The sequence below is a fragment of the Schistosoma haematobium genome, chromosome ZW (genome assembly GCF_000699445.3).
Source record: "Schistosoma haematobium chromosome ZW, whole genome shotgun sequence".
Taxonomy (NCBI): domain Eukaryota; kingdom Metazoa; phylum Platyhelminthes; class Trematoda; order Strigeidida; family Schistosomatidae; genus Schistosoma; species Schistosoma haematobium.
Genome location: NC_067195.1, coordinates 56,997,484 through 57,024,263, shown reverse-complemented (window position 1 = coordinate 57,024,263; position 26,780 = coordinate 56,997,484). Strand labels below are relative to the sequence as shown.

General features: G+C 31.4%; 1 protein-coding gene across 1 annotated transcript in view; it reads left to right on the top strand.

Annotated features, from left to right (window-relative positions):
• BMP4 (Bone morphogenetic protein 4) overlaps window positions 1–26,558 on the top strand; it is a 29,158-nt gene extending 2,600 nt beyond the window's left edge. Inside the window, exons 2-3 of the mRNA XM_051211851.1 lie at window positions 17,475–18,304; window positions 25,225–26,558. Coding sequence (XP_051071960.1) covers window positions 17,475–18,304; window positions 25,225–25,947 — 1,553 coding nt within the window. The 3' untranslated portion in view covers window positions 25,948–26,558. The remainder of the gene's footprint in view (window positions 1–17,474; window positions 18,305–25,224) is intronic.
• Window positions 26,559–26,780: the final 222 nt, after the last annotated feature.

Below are 26,780 nucleotides of genomic sequence, written 5' to 3'. Positions count from 1 at the left end.
AACGAATGAATTCTAACTAAGCATTAAGCGTTCGTGCGCGAGACTGAAGGCCCTGGATTCGAATCCCGCGAGCGGGATCGTGGACGCGCACTGCTGAGGAATCCCATGATAGGACGAAACGGCCGTCCAGTGCTTCCAGGTTTTCAATGATGGCCTAACATCAGTCGGTTCATGATCTCAATCAAAAACTTAACAATCTCCACAACCCCTAAACTGCTAATCACTAATGAGGAACTTTATCTCTGATGGTTAAATGAAAAATAATTTAAAGATTGGTCGATTTATGTCTAGATTTTCCGGAAAATAAGAACAATATAATTATATATAATTAATATATTGCCATGATGTAGTGTTTATAATTTTGAGGAATTTTTTTAGAAAAGAAAACTGATTAAACTTAACTCAGTCGGTTATATGAAACATAAAAAATTATTATAAGCAAATATGGACGTGCGTTTCGTTCTATTTGCAACTCGTCAGCTGGATGTACCTGCATCTCAGAGTTGATGTTCACTCCGGGACTCGAACCCAGTACCGTTCGCTCTGAGATTAGGTAGATCCACATGAAGAGTTCCAAATAGGACGAGACAAGCGTCCTGGATTCTACTGCTAGCCACCATTCACCTTTGTTTATAAAGCTTGTGGCTTAAAGCAATATCAAGGCAATCCGTATAGGGTGCACGTATTCCAACAAGAGACTGGTCATTTACATTCCTAAACAACAATAGGGAGATACAGGCAAACAACAAGTCAATTCATAAAAACTTATTATTTGTTTGATAAAGTGGTCTCATCATTTAGAGAATAGTGTTTAAGTTCAAGCCTTGGCGAAAGTGGTTCTTTATAAACAGCTGTCTTATAATATTGGTGTTTCATGATAAATGTAACTTAAAACTTAAAATGATTTTTAGCTACTCATTTCTAAGTTTAAAATCAACTGATCATTTATTTTCAAATAAACGAAATTTCAAAAACTATTTACTCTTGCAAAAGTGATGTATTCACTCATAGTGCTTTCGTATCTACAAGCCTATATTTGTGCATATAATGAATCAGTCAAAAAGTCAATTATCTATCATTCGTATTGGTAAATAATTGTTAGAACAGTAACAAATGAATGGAGTTTGCAAGCACATATATTGCTAGATTTCAGTTTAATATTCACATGAATATGTTTAAGCTAGGATCTCAATTGTACTTATCAGGTGATTTTGTTTAAAAGATATGGTGTAACCTAGAAATAATTTGGAGTTTTCAGTCACAGTATGTTGAGATATTTACGGTATATCTGCTACTCGGATACTCAATATTGACCTCCTAGAAGCTCCTTTACTTGAGCCCAGAATGGTAGAAAAAAGGTTCGAGGTAAAAATACAAACTTTACTTTATCGATCTACGGGCGCGGTTGACCTATTGGAATCATCTGGAAATACGCTAAATTTAGTAACAAAGAAAGTAAATATTTAACAGAATTATGATAAATAGTTCTTAGTTCTTCTACTTGTCACTGGGAATTTTCGGTTCTTCGGTGATTGAGCGAATCCCTTCCTAGCTTCTAAAGGCGTTTTCAAGGAATTATTGGTGGGCCTTCAATAATCAGTTGACTCAAGAACTCAATAATAGTTCTGGCTTCTAAAGGCATCTCTTCATTCCTTTATTCTTCACTTGTCTTCTGAGTCACGAACTCAAGCTCATCCACCTAAATGTTTGGAACCTAAGTAATTAAACAGAGAACTCAGAAACATAACCACTAAGGTTATTTTCATACTAATGGTTCCTTAAATAACTAGGGTAGACTTCTTGGATTAAAAAGCTCTTAGAAGTTATAGTAACCTTTGAGAAGTAACTCATTCAATTGTATGCTTTTAAATCAGAAACTTCCATCAGTGTTCTTTTCTTCTGCTGTTAAAATTATGTTTTCTGGTTGTTTGGGTTATCTTTCAAACCTTGTAATTCAAAGTTGTCTATCTGTATATGTATCCTCTGGATGATTTGTGTTGATTCAGTTTGCTACTCATATCTCCCGAAGACACGGGGTTGAGTCAAGATGATGTAAACTTCACATTATGGACACTAGTATTTGATTGTTGTATCAGAATTCTATGGATCTACTGTTACAACACTAAATAATAGTTATGTTAAATTTTAACCTAAGTGAATTTTCTCACTCACCAATTTTAAAGGGGCATAGGACAACCGTACAACCATCTCTGGTCCCAAGTAGTTGGCTTTTTTAACTTAATTTATAAAGTTAATCCTCTTCTTTATAATGTCTGGTTAATAATTTAATTTGTTGATAGGTTTTTTCCTATAAAACTAGTGGACTAAGAATTAATTATTTCACTTAAAAAACTATGACGTGTTCTTCGACTTTCTCCTGAGTATAAATAAGAAATCTTAATTTATAATTGTTTGGATTACACTGTAGTTGATATTTCGACTGAAATTTTATCATTCTTGTTTGTTATATGTTCACCCTGTGTGGAATGCTTCGATTTGCCCATTATGACACAGACGGAATGTGGCTGACAATAGAATCCACAATATGCGTCTTATCTGATTAATCGTTTGTCATCTAGATGTTTCTACACCCCTAAGTTGATGTCTAATTCGGTACTCAAACCCAGTATCTTCCGCTTCACACCAACGCGTTATCAACTTAGCTATTGATTTCAGAAATCCACTTAATTGTAGGACGGAGTGGATACCAAGTTGTTTTTCTGTTATTTATATGATTAGAATTATCTCCACAAAATCGCTTCACTAATAGCGCTATGAGGTTATTTGCGTCAAAATTGTAAGTATTTAAAGTTGTTTCTTAAAAAATATACGAGTAAGAAAATTTAGTTAAGACTTGTTCCTTTGAATGAATTCTGATTATAGATACGTGTATATAGTTCTACTGAACAAACAATAATAAATGTGTCATATCAAGTCTCATTATAAATTTAGAAACAATTGACTCTTATGCAATACTCTGTGTTGTAATAACGTAGTGAGATCATAATAGTTTAATCACTGAAACATTCCCATCATATTAAAACACAGATATATACCATGAATAGAATCTGAAGAGAACTTATTGAAAAGATTATCCTTTATTCATATATCTGTGTTTCAATGTAGTGAGTAATTTAAAAGTTAATTTTGTTCATATACCCATAGTTTATAAGAAAATAAATCAGGTTTTATTGGTATTGTGTCGTTAAGAAACTTCTACAGTAGGGGGTCTGAAGAAACCGCATTTACGATCGAAATAATGAATAATCCGAAATTATTGTTTAATTAATTAGTTATATATCACTAACTTTTAAAATCCTCTCTCGTAACCTACAGAAAGTCGAAAAACGTGTAAAATTAGAACTTCAAATTAGACAATCATATTTATCACAGTATAATATTTGGTTTTTGCAGTTGAATGACTGTCATTCAGTTATGTGTGTGAATAGTTCAACAGTGAGATCTATGACCATGATACCTATGAATATTATTTCAAACTTTATTGGGGACTAATTAATAATTATATCTTTTTCATAAATGTTAGTTATATTCATTTTTAATGATGCTAGGCTCATAGAAAAATTGACTAAATTTCCTAACAACTGACATTTCTGTATATCTGTTTCATATATCCTACTAAAAAGTTAATCTCAAAAATAATCTGTCATTCTACTGAGGAGTAATAAATAGTATCATCGCATTTTGAATATACTTAAATAATAGTTGAGTTCATAAGTCAATTAAAGCTATATCACCTTGGAAAACCTGAAAGCACTGGACGACCGTCTCGTCCTAGTATGGAACTCCTCAGTAGTGCGCATTCAGGAACCTTCGATCTCACGCGCGATCGCTTAACCTCTAGAGCTATACTAGGACGAAACGGCCGTCCAGTGCTTCCAGGTTTTCCATGGTAGTCTAGTTTTAATCGACTCATGAACTCAACTAATTACTAACTAAATTACTGCAATTTCCACAAAATCCCTTTCTGATATTTAAATAAGACAATTTATATGATAATAATTAACCTCTGTACAACAAATATTGGCAAACTGACAGATTATACATAAACATTAAAGTATAATTAATTAGTGTTCACTTTATTGGAAGAAAAATATCTCCAATTGAAACATATGAAAAAGAAAGAACAAGTAATGGATTGAAAATCTTGAAATAAATTACCTAGTTGTAATATACATTTTGTTTTTATTAATTTGGTGGAAAATAATCTTTATCTTATGAAAGACTAATCTATTTATTAAATAGATTGATATGTATTTTCTACAATTGTAATTCCTTCAAACGACCATAATCATTAGTCTTTTATCTGTACAAATGATGTGAACAGGGGATGAAACTTCGTGAATGATAGTGCCGTTTTATCTACACACACATATATTTAGGTTATACATATTCCCATAAAATGTGACTATTTTTTTGTATGTATTTTTTGTGGTTTATAAAGAATTGTCTCGTTCTATAATTTATTGTAAATCTACTAATGATTATACTCGAATGCAAATTTACATTCACAACAATCTCTGGATACTTGTTACGGTTATTATATCTGTATTACTACTATCATAACCACTACTACTACTAGTATCAATTACTTACCTACTACTTATGTTTGCTACTCATCGTAGAGGAGCATAGGTCGCCCATCAGCATTCTCCATTCAACTCTGTCTTGGGCAAACTATTATCGATATTAATGGTTTGATTATTCCATGTGATATCACCTATGTCGGTATTAACGTGAATGGTAAAAATACTCTTCTTAACCTAACCAATTGTGAAGTTAAATCCAGTCATTAAATAAAATATTACTAAGGTAGGTAATGCATTATTACAAAAATAAAGTATTCATTTTTTCGTTTTTTTATTCATTTTCTATTATCATTTATATAGTTTTTCATTTAAAATGGCGCCAGAATACTTTTCTTACCATGATTATTTGTTTATCGATGTGGTTGTGGATATGGTACACTCCTTTTTTAGCGTATGTGTGTGTGTGTGTGGTTTAAAGATTCTTTTTTTAATTTATGCATCCTGTTTCTCTTGTCTCGGAGGTGGGGTGGATGATAATCAAAAACTCAAAGGCAAACCATATATTATATATCAGGGTAGGGAGGATAAAACTAATAACAATAAAATAAGGGGAAATAAGTAGTAATAAAAAAAGTTAAGAGAACAAGTTGAATTGTGAGAAGTGATTTCATTTCATTGGAAAAAAAAATTAGTAGAGAGAAAAATAATCAAATAAATTAGAAAAAAAACACAATGAAAGTAATCATCTTCATATATCTTTAGACTCATTATTATTAATAATTCACTATTTAATGGAAGTTAATTTTAATAAAAAGAAAAAGTCTGGATTCATGATTACCATAGAATATCCGTAAAGTTATATCTCTGTATATGTGTGCGTATGTGCATGTGTGAGTCTGTGTATCAATGCACAATTGTATGTAAATGTTAGTATGAATTTTAATTATTAGATACATTATTATTATTATTTTACAAATAATCCATTTTTCAAAATACTGAAACTGTCAATTTAATGACAAATAAGTTATTCTAAAGTAAACATATACAAAACCCCTTTTGATACATAAATATACGCCAAATTTAAGATTAATGAATAGTCTTATATGAGTAAATAAATTTAAGTACTCGATATGGATAAGTTATTTAGAGAGATTTTTCTTATGATTGAATACTTTCGTAGTTAAGGTGGTATACAAGTTGATAAAATTTTGAATAATGGTGTCATTTGCTTTGTAATTTGACATGTTTATTAGGTTGTCTACATTGGTATCATGATCGTAAATTATTTGTATTTATTTGACGGGTTTAATTTACTGATCAGAAAAATACATATGACAATAAAATAATATACTGAGTAATCTAGAGTTAAAAAGATTATACAGGTCTTTAAAGAGAAATTTAAAAGAATGGAGAGCTATTTCATTTTAATATGAGACTTTACCAGTTTGAATCCATTATTTTACTGCCGGCGACCGAACTCAGACCCTTTGATTCTTATGACAAACATTTAACTTTTAGACCACTAGACCATTGTCCAGTGTTGTGCATGTCTAACTTCAAGAATGAAGGTCATAAGTTCGATCCCTGAAAGGTAGTCATGGATAGATACTATTGAGGGTGAGGTCCTGTGTTAGGATGAAACATGTTTCCAGTACTTCCTGGTTCTCAATAATGATCTCACTAAGGTCAATCCGTAATATGAACTATGAATAATTTGAAAAATGATTTTCAGTATATGATCACCAGATCTAAATTCCCTTGCAAACGATTTTTTAAAAAAATAAGTACTGTACCACTGAAGAAATTTATTACATTAACTTATTATATTAACTTAGCTCTTCCTTTTCATAGAAATTAGAACACATAAAATTGGAAGCGAAGACGGATAGTGGCTATCAGGGGAATCCAGGACGCGCGTTTCGTCCTATCTGGGACTCGTCAGCTGGATGTACCTGCATCTCACTCTGAGACTCGAACCCAGTACTGTTCGCCTCAAATGCCATCATGTTATTCACTTAGCTACTGAGTACTGATAGCCACCTGCTTGTGCGATGGGGTGAATTTAAATTCACTTGGTATTGTTTTGCTTGAATCTTTCCATTGATGTTTAGAACTGCAATTGATCAGTCTCTTATTGACATATGTGCATACTGTGCGTATTGCCTCGATATTGCCTTAATTTACGAGCATTATAAGCAAAGATTGATAATGAATAGCAGTGGAATCCAGGACGCGCGTTTCTTCCTATTTAGGACTCGTCAACTGGATGTACCTGCATCTCACAATTCATGTTCACCCTTGAACTCGAACCCAGTGTCGTTCGCTTCAAATGCCATCGAGTTATCCATTTAGCTACCGAGTTCGGATAGCCACTTGCTTGTGCAATGGGGTGGAGTGGTTGATCGATTGAGGTCCTAAAAATCAGTAGGAAGATTCAAGTAAAACAATACCAAGTGAATGTAAAATTGGGTTTGGTAGTTATTTTTTTTATTAGATGTCTACTGTTTATACGTCACTTGGATGAACCTATACTTTCCGTAATCAATGTTAGATCTATGATTATCTCAATATGTTTTTAGTGCATAACAAAAGCTCACTACAAATGCTATCGCTGGAAGTTGCTTGATTTATTGCTAAAACAGTGGCCTAGCTGTCCGTCAGCATTGTCCAGAGACTTATTTAGCAATAAAATTTCTTTCCTATACACCGAAATCATTCAGTCAAATTTTGTTATAGCAAAAAATTCTTAGTTTTGATCTTCTCAGAGTTATTAATGGAAATATGGTTATAGAACAACTGTTAAACTTGTTTAAAATGCGCATTTTACCAATCATAAATAATACTACGATAAATAAAATGAAAATCCCAGACCAATTTTACTGCAATGTTTGGATTGTGATTAGTACTGGAATCCCGGAAGCGCGTCTACCTTTAAAAATATTAGGGGTTAATCCATCAGGTCTTACCGCTCACCTTCGATTTAGATTGCCTTTAGTGTTTTCATTCTCATTAACAGTCAAAGGACTTACATGGGTTTGCCATTCAGGTTGCTTGGAGACAGAGGGTAAATGAAGGCCTGTTGAAATGTCACCTAAAGTGTTCTGTCCATCGGTTCAATAACCTGGAATGGTAGTAAATAGTAGTCCCGTCTCTTTCCGAGATAGTTTCAGCAGTAGCCGAATTTTTAATACTCGTTTCTTTGATAAGTCTGAACAGTTGTCTACTGTTAAATATCGCTTCTGCTTTTTTCATCTCTTCTGTTTTCGCCACTCACCACTGCTCAAGATCATAACGTAGGCCTATGTCTAAGCTGCCTCTGAGTTTCATAGTGTTCGGACCTAGACGGGATGAATTTCTGAGCATCTATCAGTGCTATAGGCGCCGCTGAATGTCATTGATTTTTCCTAGCGTTTTGATTTAAGTTACTGGTAGGTATCACAGCTGTTTGCACAGCTTTTTGAATATCTTACCAAGCTACACCGGGGTAGATATCGCTTCCACGACTGACTAATTCCTTCTCTAGTTGTTCCTAAAAACTTTCTTAACTTTTTCGTCAATAAGTTGAACTCTAAGGAGTTTTTCTTGCTATGGTTTCTCTACGTCCGTTAAGATGCAGACAGATACGTGCTCAAACTAGAGTCTCATCCGAGTCTAAACATGTGCTCCAGTCGAGCTCCTTCAACGATGGCTAATGATATGGCTAATAATATTATCTATTTGAGCCCATTGATTGGTCGATTATGTCGGTCACCACGTTAGACGATCTTTTTACTTATTTTCAAATTTAGTGTTTTCCAAAAATAGACAGTTATCTGAACATCATAGATTCCAAAGTTCTAGTTAATAAAGATTGTTGTCTTTTCTGACACAAGATTTGATCATTATTTAATCTTCAATAAATGTAATTTAAGGCGGCGTTTAAGGAGACAAGAAATAACATTTCGTGAACTCGAATCACTAGAATTGTTGGCGCGTTGTGACCAAGATTTACAGGGAGGGTTTGTCTTGGGCATGGTACAATTATTATGATGTGAGGGAAGGATTTGATGGCCAAGAAGATGAGTTCATGGGCCGATAAAAGTTTTATAGCGATTATCGCTTCCCGGTTGTCCACACAGTAGAAGGATATTTCCTCTTGGGGAACTTGAATTAGTGGTGGTCTTAGTTACCTAGGAACGTGACCACAGAGCCTTAAGGACAAATACTCGAGGCCGGCCGTGCATCGCCTTTTTATCGGAACTGTTTTTTCTGTTAGCCTCGCAGTTCAAAGGGCATTGTCGTTGGAGGCAGAATTCGAGGAGTAAGGTAAAACATTGTTGGGTCGACCTTTTCCAACCCCTTCCTTCCGTTGCGAAAAGGCATCATCGCTGCAGGTACTGATTGTCCGGAAGAGAAACCTTACTGCTGTCACACTCCTAATCAGTCAGCGGTAGGACTTCGCTATTGGACCTGAATTCGCTGTTTTTAGTTTCACCGTTCTGCAACTAACCTGCATGACATGATAAGACACAAGGGAATATGTGTTCCAGCCAATATGGCTCATTTGAGTCACCACGTCGGGCAAGCCTGACCTCCACTTTTAAGGTAGCAGAAACTAGGTGTAGTTACCGTAGGAAGAGGACCTGGTGTACAATACTGTATGAAATGCTTTCAGTTTTAGCTGGGGTGGAACTAGAAGTACCAATATTCAATAAAATTTAGCTGACAAATCTCAAACAAAACATGATCCATGTCAGAACACACAATAAAATACGTGGACGATGAAATGTATCGAGTAGAATATTTTATCATCAAAAATGTCGGTTCTAAAATTATTGTAACCTACTGATTACAATTTTACTGCACATTATTACTACTGTTATTATGCTACAATTAAAATGTTATTGTAAGAAGAGTCATTTAAAGATCATTTTAAAGTAATATTTATTTCTTAATATATGCAAAAGATTCAAGCATATCTAAATTGATAAAAGATGATTACAGTTGGCATATCAGAGGTGTTTTTACCATACTGAAGTGAAGGAATAAATGTTAAACGCAAAGAAGTTAATAAGCGTTGTATGATGATAATCTATTTTGTGTGGTGAAATAAGATCAATCAAAATATTCAGATTCTTCTTGTGAGATGATAATAATAATAAGGTCTTTATAATTCGGTAATTTGTCAATATGATTAATGTTCGCTTTGAACTTGCCTCAGTTAGAGAACCAGTGAATGACTGTATTACCATTAAATTGTAACTCCTTAGGGATTTATATTGGTGGTGCAAAAGAAAAAACTGAAATTAAAGTTATCATAACTCTTGGCAATCATAATAAAATCCTGTTATTAGAAGGGGTTTTATGATGAATGTTTTTAGACATTTCAATAGTTGAAATCATGAGTTAATTGAAGCTAGACCACCATGGAAAACCTGGAAGCACTGGATGGCCGTTTCGTTCTAGTATGGAACTCCTCAACAGTGCACATCTACGATCCCACTCCCCGCGGGATTCGAACCCATGATCTATCAGTCTTTTGTTATTCAATCAGTATTCACAGTTACACCTTCAGTTAAATCTTAGTAAAATGAAGGTATCATGTAGTAGTCATTAGTGAGTGACTATATTTTTAAAACCACATTCTCTCACTTAAGTCCATCCTGTCACTAGTATGTACAAAGTTATTAACAAACGTAAAATATATTTTTTAAGAAAAAGTATATCGTCGCATTATCATTTTTTTCGTAGTTACTGGATTACACGAGATCTTTCTGCAGAAATATTGATTTACATTTCATGTATGTAATGTTAATGCACAGTTCAATGAAAAGTTATAAAAGACAGTGACTACTAATCTCAAATGATCATATTATTACAATTATTGTACATGATATAGTGTTAACTTTAAACTTAAATTACATTGCCTGGTAGCTAAAAGATAATTGTTCTCTCCAAAAATGCAATCAACACTGATCAAGAGATAGTTGAGCTGTGTACTAATAATTTAAATTTCGCCAAATTAATTTTCTGTTTGTTGAGTATGTGGTGATGAGAGCTGTAAATAATAGGACAAATGTAAAAATCAAATTTTCCCAATTACATCAATTTTTCAAAACTATGCTATCCTATTACTGATTACTATAATCATCCATTAAGCTGTATCATTTCAGTTCTACTTCATTTATAATAAATCATTTATGTAAGTTAGTAAGCTAATAGGCTAATATCAACATTTTCCATTATTATTTCAGTAACTGAAATGAAAATATTTAAATAGCGCACATAAATTTTGTTTATAAAATATATACAAAAAAAGTTCTTAAAGAAACGGGCGCCAATAAATCTGACATATCAGTAGCATATATATATTTCACCGAATAAGAGAACAGTATTTGAAATAACTGATGAATCATTGTAAGACTGAATTCTATTTCACGTAACGGATGTAGAATTACTCATTAATAGTAATCTACGTATTGTATTTTTCTCAACAAAAAAGACAGAACAACTTAAATAAAGATGATTTTATCTGTAACTCAAAACAGGAAAGGTTACAAAAGAAAAGAGGATTTTGAAGACTAATACTGTTAGATAAGGTACTTTTGATAATTCCCCGTCTGAATATAATAAGTTTCTTTTCTACAAAAAAATGTAACCTATAGCCAGTAAAAAGAAACGTATTTCTATTTCATCATGTATGGATGTATGTATCACGTCATGAAATACATTTTCGTTTAATTGTCAATGAAACTTTACCTTTTATTTATTTACTTATTCCATTGATGGTTATGGAATTAACTGACATTAGAAAAAGTATATATATATATATATATATATATATATATATATATATATACAATACAATTCATTATCACTAATGCAATTTATATTATAAAGTTGATCCATTATGGCTACAAAATACAGCATTTTGTATTGAATTTTCTCTTAGATCATTAGATGAATACTACAATCCAAGTGAATGATATCATTAATAAACAATAGACTTGAATCGAAATATATTTAACATTATTAATATTATTATTGAAAATTAATTAGAATCATTTCGTTTAATGATTGTTCTAGATCATTTACAAAAAATAAGAAACTGAAATGACCTACACTTATAAAGTAAATTATCTGAACTATAACTATTAATTTAAAATATCAACCTCATTAATGATAAACTATAAATAAAAACTTATCTACTGATGTTTACCAGGATTACAATTGTTACCATTGAAATGTTTTTTTTTTAATAAATAAAATTTAAGACAGTAATATACCTTCATAGTGAAGAATTGATATATTACCTAAATCATATTATGTTAGTGATTAATGAGTTTATTGTAAGACGATTTGAAAGTAACTAGTGAAACAAGAAATATCTTCAATAGTATTTTTGTTGTTGTTGTTGAAATCTCCAAACTTAAAGGCAACCAAATCTATCGAACTATTTGAGAAATTGTCCTAAAGTTATTTAGTCACTTTTAAATTGAATGAAAAATGTAAAATATTATGAGTATGGCTTTTTAGAATCAATTTGGTTATGTGACTCATAAAAACTGTATAATAGTATAAACAAATATTAATGTTTGAAATTAAGTATTACATTGGTAAGATAACTTCTATTAACTTGTGAGAACTTTTTACTGATTAATTCATAATTTCACCGGTCTAATAGCTTATAGCTACTACGTTGAAAAAATAACTAAAAATGAGTGAATTTTAAAAGCTACGAGTTTTAGGTTCACTTATTTGAACGATATAAAAGAGCTACATTATAATCAAAGATGGTTGGGGGCTAGCAGTGGAATCCAGAACGCGCGTTTCTTCCTATTTGGGACTCGTCAACTGGATGTACCTGCATCTCAGAGTTGATGTTCACTCTGGGACTCGAACCCAGTACCGTTCTCTTCAAATGTCATCGAGTTATCCACTCAGCTACTGAGTCCTGATAGCCACCTGCTTGTGCAGTCCTAAACAACAATGAGAATATACAAGAAAACAATACCGAGCGAATTCAAACTTCACCTCATCGCACAAGCAGGTGGCTATCAGTACTCAGTAGCTAAGTGAATAACGTGATGACGTTTGAAGCGAACGGTACTGGGTTCGAGTCCTAGAGTGAACATCAATTGTGAGATGCAGGTACATCCAGTTGACGAGTCCCAAATAAGGCGAAACGTGAGTCCTGGATTCCGTCGCTAGCCACCATCCACTTTTGCTTATAAAACTTAACATGCTATTTTACATAACTATTGTAACTGATACAGCTTCGCTTTAAAATCTACACATATGAGGTTGTATTATCTTTTGCTTTATTCACTATTGCATTATGTTTATGAACATTATTTTATTTTAGTAGAAGATCGTTCAATAGTGGTTGATATAATAAACGAATAGAAGCATCACTCAACGTTTTATTCTTAAATATGTTTGAGTTATTTCAAAAGTCATTACAATTTACTCAAATGTCACTCCTAACCGAAAATTTTAATTATTCAAATAAATGTAGTGTAAAATTTTCGAACCTACCACGAATTTATCCTCAACATCAGTATTTTACATGAAAAATAAAATGGTTTACTACAATGAGTTATGGGACAAAATTTGGTATATATGTGGCCAACAGAAGTTGTTCATTGAATAGCTAGTTAAAATGCAGTTTCTTAGCTAAGCATGAAGCAGTGTATTCCAGGATCAGTCAGTGAGTTTAGCGTAAATGTAACCCTCACGTCCTGGCTTCTTCAGTTGGCGTAAGTGGAACAGAGTTCAGAAACGTAGGATAGTTGTTGAATTTCGATAATTTAAATTTTTAAGAAATTACTAGACTTTCTGCCCCTAATTTTATGAAAACATGCTCTGACTAGTACAAGAGTCAAGGAAATTATCAAAATTACTGATATACGGAGATATTTTGATTTGAACAATCTTCCTATGTGTAATTGCAGATTGTAGTGATCTATTAGCGGATTCTTCAAAATTTTCGCGTCGAATTTTTCGACATAGAGAATTATATTTGATAAACTTAACCTTCTGTAAAATACATAGCTGAAAGGTTTTACTAATATAAAGTATTAATTCAGTTTTCCGCTATGTCTAACACTATTGGGATTGAGAAATGCTTAACTGGCTTGTCTGATACTGAACTCCGAATCCGACGACACGTAGTATAAACCAAATATTGGTAATAATTTAATTGACTGCCAAATAAATCAAAATGATATAAGCATGCTTTTTATATGATTTTCGTGCAATCAGATGAACGATCAGGTTTGTACAATTTGATCGAGTAACACTTAACATCAATTGATTAATTGCTTATTATATGGATACATAATTACTGTATCAGTATTGACCAAATTTCACATTGACTGAATTTTCATCTTTTGATTTTGTTATATCATCTTCCTCTTCTCAGAATTGGTTCGACTGAAAGTTTTGAAATGAGTGCACATTACCGCCGTTTCTTGAAGACTGTGTAACATCTAAGGAGTATTTCGATTCAGGCGTCAAATATCTTTTTGTGGTACTCCTCCTCTTCTGATTAACATTGCTGAATGTTAAAACTGGGTGCATATAATTTATCATGAATTTTTAAGATACTTTATTGCTAACATGTTTATATAAATTAAATGTAACTCAATATTTAAGACTGATAACATGATTATTAAATAAATAAGCAACATGTAATAGTGCACCAAAGGTACTTGCAACGATCAAAAACAGGATAAATATTTATAGGCTGATCACTAATAGAATGAATGCTTATAGCATAACCACTAGTAGCATTAGCATTCATAACATTCACACTAACAGAACAAATATTTGACCAATGAGACTCTTGACAAAGTTTACTTAAAATGAATGTACCATCAGAAGCAGTTTCAAATGGCATTCAATGATATAATCATTAGCATCAGGTAACAGTAACCGAAACAATTTTTAGATAGAGCATTAGAAGATTTGACTTATCTAGGGACTGGAACATGGATAGGATATATTAAAAATTCGGAAAGGAATTTGAAAGGTTTACGAATCGTTTATCAGTGGATACTGACACCCTCAGTATTTGTTTACCTTAGGAAGTGAACAATGAAATCGCAGCATTCCTCAGTTTCAGCAACTGATGGACTGAATGTGATATAAAATTAGCATACGGGATAATTCACATGAAACAGGCGAAATAGTAACTTCATCATTAGATAAATTCGATAGTTTCTTCCTTCAGGGTTAACACTCTATTTCATGACATCTGAGATTTCATCGTATGATGGACTAGGGTCTAGATATGACTTGACAGTGTTGAGGTTTATTGAGATTGCTCTAGGTCGGATAACCAAATTGAACTGGACATTATTGAGAGAAACCTCTGCTATCTCTCCATTAATATTTACTGTGGTGTTTCGTATGGCTCCTTTTGGTACTACAGAATGTATTGTTGTTCCATTGGTGATACTGACCTGAAGTTTTTATATCAACCATTGTGGATTTTACACAATTTCATTTGGTGAAGAATATAGGCAAGCATTTGAGTTATTAGGAAACAACAAACCATACAACAATGAAACTTGATACTAAAATTCCATTGAATTTTGGGATTTTCTTAAAAGTCACTCTATCTTATTCTGTAGTTCATCAGAAGGATTTTCCACAACGTTTTTTTAAACAAAATGAATGATACTACTCTTTTATCAAAAAGGGCTTGATAAAGTTGACTGTATTATATAAGGAGTATCTTATGTTTTAAAACAATGTATCTTTCGAATCAAACTATTCTCCAACAATTAATTTGTTAAGTTTAATTTTTAAGGAAGAATAGTTCTGGGTCAACAAATAGCATTGACGTATTCTGTGAGTATATACTTGAATAAATCGACAAATATATTCAATATACACCCAAACTTTATTTAAAAACTTAAAATTCTCTCTTTTACATCATAGTAAAATGAAATAGAATCTAATTTCATATCAATTAAACTTAGTAGAAATGCTACTTGTAGAACAGGTTTTCAATAATATTATTTGCTGTTTTAAAAGGTAAATTCCTTACGATTATAGTACCCAATCCCTATGACTCTTTCATGAATACATTTATTTATTACAAGTTCAATAATGCTTTACTTATCATGATTCAATTTTATGTATCTTGTATCTATGTGTATAATGGAGTTTTATTGCTAAGTAATATACCCAATACAAGCCACTAATTTAAATGCTTTATTAGATGATTTTTTTTGTCTGAGAATGTTTTGATATTCATTAATTAGTTAGATAATATGGAATTACTATTCATGTTCCTTATTTATAATTTTATTTGATTGACTTTTACCAATTAATTTAAAAGAATATATTTCCTCAGAACTACCACTACTATTACTATCATTATCATTGTACCTGATTGCTAATATTAGCTGATATGAGAGTATAATTTAGTGTTATATCTTTGACTATCTAAAGAATGAGTGAATATTGTTATTTCAAGTAATCACATTTCATTCATCAGTAGTATAATCACACAAATGCGTTTAAAGTTCGTAAAAATTTATCGTAGTAGATAGGAGAGATTATTGTTTTTTCTTGTTTGTTTGTTTTATATTGAATGATGTATTTTATTCGCTTTTTCTTTGATGAGAAAGTTGTGGAAAATTAAATAAAAAGAAAGAATTTGACTTGGTTTCTTTTCTATTTACATACATTTTTATACAAATTTTTATTTATTAATTATAGTCAACTAATCTTATCATTAATTATCACCATCATCATCAACTACTTTGTCTCATTATTTTGACAGGGCACTTGAAAGAAATGGAACATTGTGGTTTAAGATTGATTCGACTATCATAAATTAATTAACAGATATTTTAAGATAATAAAGTCGTACCCATTAAAATAGAGTAATTCATATAGTTAATTTTATCAGTATAGGGGTTGTGGAGATTGTTAAGTTTTTGATTGAGATCATGAATCAATTGATGTTAGACCACCGTTGGAAACCTGGAAGCACTGAACGGCCGTTTCGTCCTAGTATGGGACTCTTCAGCAGTGTGCATCCACGATCCCGCTCCCTGCGAGATCCGAACCCAGGACCTACCGGTCTCGCGTCAGGCGCTTAACCAACTAGACCACTGAGCCGGCATCCAATGGTGTTAGTGTCTAACATCAACCAATCCACGAAATTGCGCGACCAACTTCCATTGTACTGAGGTAGATACCTGTCTCTACCCGACACGGATTAGCTCCACTGGTCACGGCTAATTTTACACGGTTAATTTTACTATGATACTATTTCTGTCTGTTTTATTTTTCCTACATAGAGAATGTTAACATTAACTTAGAAACTAAATAGAAGTACACTTTTCTATTATGTTAATTAACTATGGTAAACAATTTTTTGTTGATATGTTTATATTTGGTGAACTTTAAGAATTATGCTCACTTATTAAACTATATAATAATATAAAATGTTCCAAATGTAATATATACACTTTCCAACTATTTAATATCTGAAATGTAGTTGAGCAATTGATAGAAGTTAATTCGATTTAAAGATACCCTTATTCACAGATTGATATCAACTAGATAACCATTCTACACCAAAAATCAATAGGAAGCTATCTTTTTTTAAAATTTTAAGTTCCCTTCATAATCCTCATCCACAGCCGTACACATAATCGAACACAGAGACTTAGGGTCTCACACAACATATAAAAATCAAAAACATTTAACAGTCAAGAATACATATATATGTGTTCATTGCTCTCTAGCTTATTATGAATTTCCTAAAGCAGAAAAAGTCGACTCAAATTTATTGTAAATACTTAAAGCATTAAATAATACCATGTATAAAACTTTTCTATGACAGGCTAGAAAGATAATTCAGTTAACATTATCAGATTGACATAATTTGCTTTATGAGTTTTTCTTTTCTTTTCTTTTAAACAGAAACTCAAGAAGATGAAAATAATGAATTAGATTTTCATTTGCTTTCTCGTAGTAAACATCATATGAATTTACCATATTTGAATTACTTTTCAACAGATCATACAGTTAAACAACATAAATTAGTATTTCAATTAGCTGATATACCTTCAAATGAAAAATTAGTTGCAGCAAGTATACGTATAAGATATGAAGCGAAAATGTATTCAAAAAATTATACAATTCCAACAGAATTTACTCCATTTTGTATAAATACTACTATTAATAGTGAAATAAATAGTACATCATTCTATTGGCCATTATCATTATGGTTACATTCAGATCAAAATAATATCAGTAATGTAGATATACAAACTGCAGCAATTTTTGAACCAGATAATACACATTGTATATTACAGAAATCAGGAAAAAATTCATCTATCATGAATTTACCTAGTGGATGGTTTCATATACCATTGAGTCAACCAGTTTTACATTTAATAGAGCAAATCAATGAACAAACTGATGCTAATAAACAAATTGTTATACAAATTCGTTCAGTAGTTCGAAAAAACTTATCATTAACTCATGATTTTGATGCTACTGATAATAATCATAACAAAATTGAACAGTCTAACTTCTTGAAAATAAATAATCTAAATGAGAAAGATGAAAAGTCATTTGATTCCTCGTACTGGTTACATAATGCACCACATTTGTTTACATATCATCGTGATCCTAATTTAGCAAAATATTTAAAACGAAAACCAAGATCAATTAATTACTCTCACAGTCAGCATACACATCGAAATGAACAAAATCATAATATTAATTTAAAGCCTCTAACTAATAATGTAAGTATTTATTTGTCAGTTAAAAGTTATTCAATCATTGATTTTAATATTCAATAACAGTTAACTACTAAATCTATGTTACTATTGATTTTAATTTTGGAAACAGGTTTCATATAAATTAATATGCATTTTATTTACGGTAGGCTTCAATGGACAGTACGAGTCCTTATTAGTTTTCATGGAGAATTAAAGGATCAGTATATAACAAATGACTTCTTAGTTTTCATCACAGAATGATCCTAGCTAGGGAACCACTGGAAACTAGGTAACGCTGCCCAATTATGTTGTGTTGGTATGGGATTTTTCAGCGGTGATCATTTACTACCCCACACAGGGTCATGGAGAGAGCCTAACCTTTACGCTACTCAGTTAGCATTCTGTGGTTTATATTTGTAGTTTAAGTTATTTAGTATTTTTATATAATCTTCAAATGCGACTGGTGGGTATGAGATATGCGCGGCTTAGATGTCCACTGTTTTCTGATTTGCAGTGGCTGTATAACTAAGGTTAGTCCAGAACGTAAGCTATGAAATTCAATAATCTCCTCAAACCCCACATACTGAAAACAATTGTAGTGCAATATATTTTAAGCTTGTAAATATTACAAAAATGAATTTATTAGGTCATTTTGGTTTTAATCAATTGGTTTGAAAAATCCTACTATTCTACTGACAAAAGTTCAGTTACGTGTAAGGTTCTATAAAGAACTCTAATTAAATAAAAGTGTTATTTTAAAGGTTTTTAAACCACCAAGTAACATAAGTTTTTAAAAAATAAAAAGTGAGTAGAATATACTAACTGTTTCGTCTTAATTTTAAGTTTCCCACTATTACACAAGGAAGATATGACATACGGAATCTAATGAAGAACACTAAAGTAAAGTTGAGTGCTTGCTATCTAGCTTCAAAATAGATTTTTTGTAAGTTTTGTTGTCGAGCCGTAACCTATTCAGTTAACCCTATTCAGGATTTGAAACAGTATCATCTAATATTACATTACGACTTCCACTAAACTCCTTTTGTGCAGAGATATGTGCAGAGATAACTGATTAACTGTGAGTACCATTAGAATTCTATCGACCATTACACTGAAATAACAAACATAAAAATATCTAGACAAAACTGTAAATAAATGCAGTTAATCGAAACAAATAATTCAGTCGATGAATATTATTATTGTGTGGACAAGATATACTAAGCGAACTGGATATCAGTGATTATAGTCTGAAGTTAAAAAAAGCACTACTAGAGACAATAAAGTAGGCTAATCATTCTAATAAAAAGATACGATAAAAGGTTAATTTAATAGCACTTATCACTAAAAATCATAATTTACTAAACCATAACATCATGCTATGAATAAACATGGTAAAATAATGTTATTGAATCAAAGCACCACTTATTTATCTTAAGTATAGGGAATTTTTGGATAATGTAGAATTTCCGAAGTTTCTATCATGAACTGATCTTGACCAGACGACTATTAAAAACCAAGGACAGATACTCTATTATAGTATGGGACTCCTCAGTAGTACATATTCGCAACATTACCATAAGAAATTAAAGCTAGAACCTTCGTGTTTGCTCAAAAACGTTTAATTTCAAGAACATTGAACCGGTTCCGAAGGTATACATTTTTAACTTCATTCCGTTTACCATATTTCGTGCTGGTATCAAATAATTGTCTCACACCTGATATAATTCAACTCCACTCGCTACAACTTCTTACTACAAATCGGGAAATCGTTTCTTGAATCAAATCATTACTAAACACATGATTATTATCAGTATAGAAGATTAATGAAAATTGTGGTATTTTCATAGTTTAGATTATTTACTTGATTAAAAATGTCCATTAAATTACTAAACAAATTCTGAATTCATTTTTGTTTTGTTAGTTTATTTCAATTGCTAACATTATGATAAAAACATATTCATAATATAATTCAATAAAAATGGTACAAAGGTGCTGGAGAAGATTTGTAGCTCATGTGGATGATTTTGATGAAGTTTTGTCCTTTGAGCCAGAAGTTTTGTACTGATGATATCGTTCATAAGAACGATGAAAGCTCCACAATCAAAACATCCAGCTCAGAGAACAAAACTCCATCAAATGGTATAAAGGTCTAACAATAAACATATATTAGTAATATATGTAATATATGAACTCATAAAGTGAATAATAAAGAAACGAATCCCACTACATTTCAATTTATAAAACAACAAATTATTTTGTTTTGTTTGGTATTATTTTGTTTTAAAGCGGTTTCAATTCATTATCTCTATTAAATATAAGATAAATAAACTATTATTCTTTTCATTTTGACAATTGTATTTGTCATTATTTAAAATTAAAACACGCATAGATTATTGTCCATCAAGTGTTCTATAAGACTTGTGCAGATATTTATCATCAATTTATATTGGCATATAGTTGTCCTTTATTAATTTAAAAGTAAAATACTATGCATTGTCTTCTCGTCTAATTGTGTTTATAGGGAGATGAGTTTTTTTCTAAAATTTATTTATTATTATAACAGATTGAGCTGGCGCCCTTAACTGTTAAACTTCATATTTATACCATTTGTTCGTAATGAGACTTTACTGAGTTAATTGGTTTCATATATATATAGATATAGATTAAACCAACTAACTTAGTAGAAGTTCATTGCAAACAAATGATAAAATCTTTTTTTAAAATAATAGATATTGAAAACGATAAGTAGTAAAGTATCATTCTTTATTTACCTCAACATTCCTTCAGGGTATAAATGTTTTGTCTCTTAATAATAAAGTAAGCTCATTCACATAAAGCATATATACAAATAAATTTATGTCTATAAAGTAGTCTGTAAAGACCAATAATATATCCTATAACTATTAGGTAGATTTATTCACACTTTTCTTCAGTGGTGAAGAAAGTTCGATAAAATGTTTTAGTTCAGAGGATAACTAAACTTGATAGTAACATTCTCACCTTCTTGATATAAATTATCTTATGTCAATAATTTATTGTGCTTGTAGACTTAACTAATTATTCGCGAATTCTGTCACTATACGATGAGCGTGACTCTTTTTATTCTCTTTTTCCTTGCTGACTAATAAGAGTGAAAGTTTATGTTTATATAGGTTTCTGGATGGAGACCCTTATAAAATTTAATCACATTCAAGATTATTCAAATTACACGTTGATTATATAATAACTAATAATTAAAGAATTTCATGAAACTAAGAAATTGTTAATAAACGTAAAATCACCTTGAATTAACCAGTATAATGAAAATCCACTGAAAGTTCACTGAAAGAAAAATCACTTTTTAATCAATATGCGAATCCTAAGAGTGATTTTCTTTCTTACACATTGTACTTGAGGATTTTTCACCTAAAATATTGTTGATATGTTGCTAATATTCGGTAATAAATTTCATTATTTTCTACTCATTGTAAGCCTCAATGTCCTTTGAACTTATATGTTAATTATATTTTGAATAGTTGTTAGCAGTGGATTCGAAGGTGTATGTTTTGTCACACTTGAGACCTGTCAGCTGGATACACAGGAAATCTTGCATTTTTATTCACACTGGGAATGGAAATGTGTATTTATAGCTCCAAGCTCTATAGCGCTATACAATAGGTTACTGAGTCAAAACAGTCACTGAATAATTCATCTGGGATAATGTTTACTATTAGTTCTAAGCTCTTGAATGTTTGCGTTATTTATTGTACTCTTTGTACTTTATTGTACTTTTGTAATTCTATTAGTTCTATTCAAATATCGGAATTATTTGGATTAATATCAAACGAAAATAGAGATAGCAAACTAAACTGGATTTGTGTTCCTTGAAATCCTTAAAACGTTATAGAAATTCATTGTTAATTACCTTAACTTTCCTACATCCGGAATAGTCAAATACCTTAAAATAGTGCATATAATCAAGAAATTTAATTCACAAATTCAGTAATAAGTAACCTTTAACAACTTTATAAACGATCAGAAATGATGCTTTAACTTAAGCTTTTAGTCTAGTTAAATTAATCAAATAATCAGTATCTAAGATCTATTAAATATGTTCCTTCAATATTATCTACTTGAATGTTGCTTCTAAATTGAAGTCAACATAAATTATCTTATCGGGCAGACAATATTAATACAAATTTGATGTATCGCTCCATCTTACATCATACAACATTTAAGATTATTTGGGTCCCATTAAAAAAAATCACTGTCATTGTAAGGTTAGCTGTATTAGTTAATACATGCAATTAACATAATACATGTACACCAAGTAGTTCGTAAAGTTGGGTTAGAGTCATTAGTTTTAAGGTTAATGACACAAATGACGTATTTACACTTGGATGAATGAAATGGGATTCTAATGTGTAACTAATTGTTCAAAAGTGTTTTCATTGCTAAAATTGCTTACTCTAGTAATTCACCCAACAGTTGTTTTGAGTTCCAGATGTTCCTCAGTTGTAAATATGCTGCTCTTGCTTTGCCGATCCGCGCCTTCACATCTGCATCAGATCCACCCTGTTCATCAATGATGCTGCCCAAATATGTAAAGGTTTTTACATCTTCCAAATCTTCTCCGTCAATTGTGATTGGATTGGTGCATTCTGTGTTGTATCGGAGAATCCTGTTTTTCCCTTTGTGTATATTGAGACCTACTGCTGCTGAGGCTGCTGCTACACTGGTCGTCTTCTCCTGCATTTGTTGTTGCGTTTGGGATAGAAGGGCCAGATCATCTGCGAAGTCTAGATCATCCAACTTCATCTTAGATGTCCATTGTATCCCGCACTTCCCTTCGGATGTTGACGTCTTCATGATCCAGTCGATCACCAGGAGAAAGAGAAAGGGTGAGAGTAAGCAACCTTGCCTAAGACCGGTCTTCACTTCGAACGACTTTGTCAACTGTCCTCCATGCACAATTTTGCAGTGTAATCCATCATATGAGTTCTGTATGATATTGACTATCTTCTGAGGTACGCCGTAGTATCGAAGAAGCTTCCATAGTGTTGTTTTGTCCACGCTGTCAAATGCTTTTTCGTAGTCAATGAAGTTGATGTAGAGTGATGAATTCCATTCAACTGATTGCTCCACAATGATCCGTAGTGTTGCGATTTGGTCTGTACACGACCGATCCTAACGAAATCCAGCCTGTTGGTCTCGAAGTTGGGCGTCTACGGAGTCCTTCACTCTGTTTAACAATACCCCGTTGGAGACTTTTCCTGGTATTTAGAGAAGAGTGATGCTCCTGTAGTTATCACAGTTTCTGAGATCACCTTTCTTTGATATCTTGATGAGGTGTCATTCTTACAAGTCTGTCGATACTTGTTCTTCATGTGGAGTATCTTTGTAGTTACTGCTATATCTCCTTCCAGTGTCCCTGATAGAATGTTTTCTGGTCCTGCTGCTTTGCCACTCTTGATTTGTCTGATAGCTATGCTGATCTCTCCAATTGTTGGTGGGCCAACATCGATTGGGAGGTCCGTGAATTATGAACAGTACCACAAATCTAAAAATTGTAAAGCAAAAAAAACAGTTTTGTGTATGAACCGAAAATGTAGAGTTAAAGTTATTCATTTACATATTCCTGTATAAATTGACTTATTTTTTTAATGATATAGTGTTTACTATATGAAATTTATTGACTTAGTCACAAAATATACAAACCATTTTCAAAATTTTAAATAGAAGTAATCCCTACTACTCTGGAAAATAAATACCGATGACAAGATCGTATAATTTTAATTTAAATATACTTTGAATCATTTTTATGGGTAACTAATGGATTTTTCTCATATTTAATGCTTTTGAGACTAAAAGACAATTTACCCAGTCAACTAAATTAATTAAAAGTATTCATGGGACAGTTTTTTCCGAAGAGGTAATGTAATTTAATAAGTAGATGCTATACCTATATTTGTGCTTTCCGTTTCCTGAATAAAACGATACTTAGTCTTGTTTGCTCATAGAGAGTGAAATTTTCAATAACACTGATATGAATAAAATCTAGATTTTACTTCATAAACAGGTTGGTATTTGACTGTTAAAAGTAAAATTTTCAAAAAAATTTATTTTACAACTATGTTTACCCCTACTAGCACCAGCTATCAGTTTTACAAATAATACACTTCTAAGTATTTAATCTGTAAACAATATGAAATCTACCATTTCCTAAATGACCGATACAGGCTAATTTAATAATAACTTACATCAGATAATGAACCGATTGATGTTAGACCACTATGGAAAACCTCGAAGCGCTGAAGTGCCGATTCTTCATAGTATGGAACTCCTCAAAAGTGCTCATTCACAACTTTGCACGCTGAATCTGAACCCACCACCTTCGGTCTTGAACGCAAACATTTAACTTCTAGACCATTGAGTCGACATTCGGCAGTGTTGTTGTTTAACTTCAATCAATCCACGATGTTGCGCGATCGACCTCCATTGTTTTCAGTGAGTAACTGCCTCACACTAGACACGCATGTACTCCACTGGTCATTGCTTCTCATCAGAACTCTAGGGAATCCATCTTGAAGTTAGTCCGTAGTGAGCACATGATACTTATCAGTATATGGTTGTGAAGTCCTATGCTAGGACAAAACGGCCGTCCAATGCTCTCAGGTTTTCAATTATTGTCTAACATCGATCAGTTCATGATCTCAGTTAAAAATCAACAATCTCCACAATTCGATACTAATAATTTACATATATATGCAATCTATTGAATATTTTAATACAACATTTTTAGATTGATAAATGCAGATTCTGAACAAAAAAGTCAATGAAAACTCTTGTTCATCCAAAAAAATCTTTTGTTTTAAAATATTGAATGATGACTTTGAAATCAAAATTATTAAGAGTCAATATTTCTCGTTTTTTTTTAAAAAAATTTCTCATTCTCTTTACTACAGGCAAGCAATAAAAAAATTGCTAAACGTTATAAACGTTTACAACGAATACTCAATGCACAGTTAAAACAACAACAACGAAAAAGTGAAACTAATCAACAAAGTGTTCAACGTAATAAACAAAATTACATTAAACAAAGATCACGTCGTTTAGCACAATATCAACGTCGTCATAATCGTGCAAGTCAAGATCGTTATTATTATAGTGATTTAGATTCAACAAATGAAATAGTTGAAGATCATGATATGAATGAAGATATTTCATCACATCGTAAAATAACACATAATTCATATGATAATAATAGAGAAAATCATCATTCACAACAACAACAACAACATCAACAATATCGATATGATATAACAAAATCTTATTCAAATGTATTACAAACAAATAATCATCATTATTTAGATACAACATGTCAAAGACGTGAATTAATAATCAATTTTGATGCTGTTGGTTGGGCTGGTTGGGTTATTGCACCACAAGCATATAATGCACGTTATTGTTTAGGTCAATGTCCATTTCCATTATCAACTCATTATAATACAACTAATCATGCTGTACTTCTTCAATTAGTACATTTATTAGATGTAGCTAGAATTTCTGGTCCTTGTTGTGTACCACATCAATTATCATCACAATCATTATTATATCATAGTCAAAATGGTGATGTTGTACTTAGAGTTTATGAAGATATGGTTGTAGAAAGTTGTGCTTGTCGTTAATATAAAAAAAAAGAATACTGAATTACTATTACTATATCAAAGGTCATTATACATATATATGACAACTTCAACTCCAGTTGCTATTAGTAATATCATTTCGATTTGAAAAAAAAAATTCATAAAATTCATTATTCATTGTAATATTATATTAAATACAGTAATGAACATTGTTATATAATGAAAATATGAACATTTAAAAAAAAAATTGATTTAACTTAATAAGTTTTCTTTTCTAATAACAAACAATCAATTATTGATCTATTCTATCGTTTTTTTCTTTTTCTTTTCTTTATTTTTTTCTTTCAAAATAACTCTCATCATTAAGAAATGATTATACATAAATCGTATAACAAGTTCATATATATATGTATCTTATCATTTGTTTTAATGTATCCTAATATGTGACCTTGAACATTGACCTTAAAAATGATTTTTTTTTGAAAAAAACACATTTAGTATATAATGAATTTGATTATAATTGATTAAACTATTTATTATTACATTAATATATATACACTTTGTACAATTTTCTTACCAATGAATATTCAATATTCAATCTATTTGACAATTATTATACATGTATAATTTACTTAAATATAACTATCTATATATTTTATTATTTAAAATGTATTCTATATTTATTTATTAAGTAATTTATATAACTCAAGATAGTTCATATATGAAATTTCATAGCACGCTATTGTTCATCTATTATCAAGATTTCACAGATTGAAATCATGAGTCATTTGAAGCTAGACCACCATAGAAAACCTGGAAGCACTGGACGGCCGTTTCTTCATACCATGGGACTCCTCAGCAGTGCACATCCACGA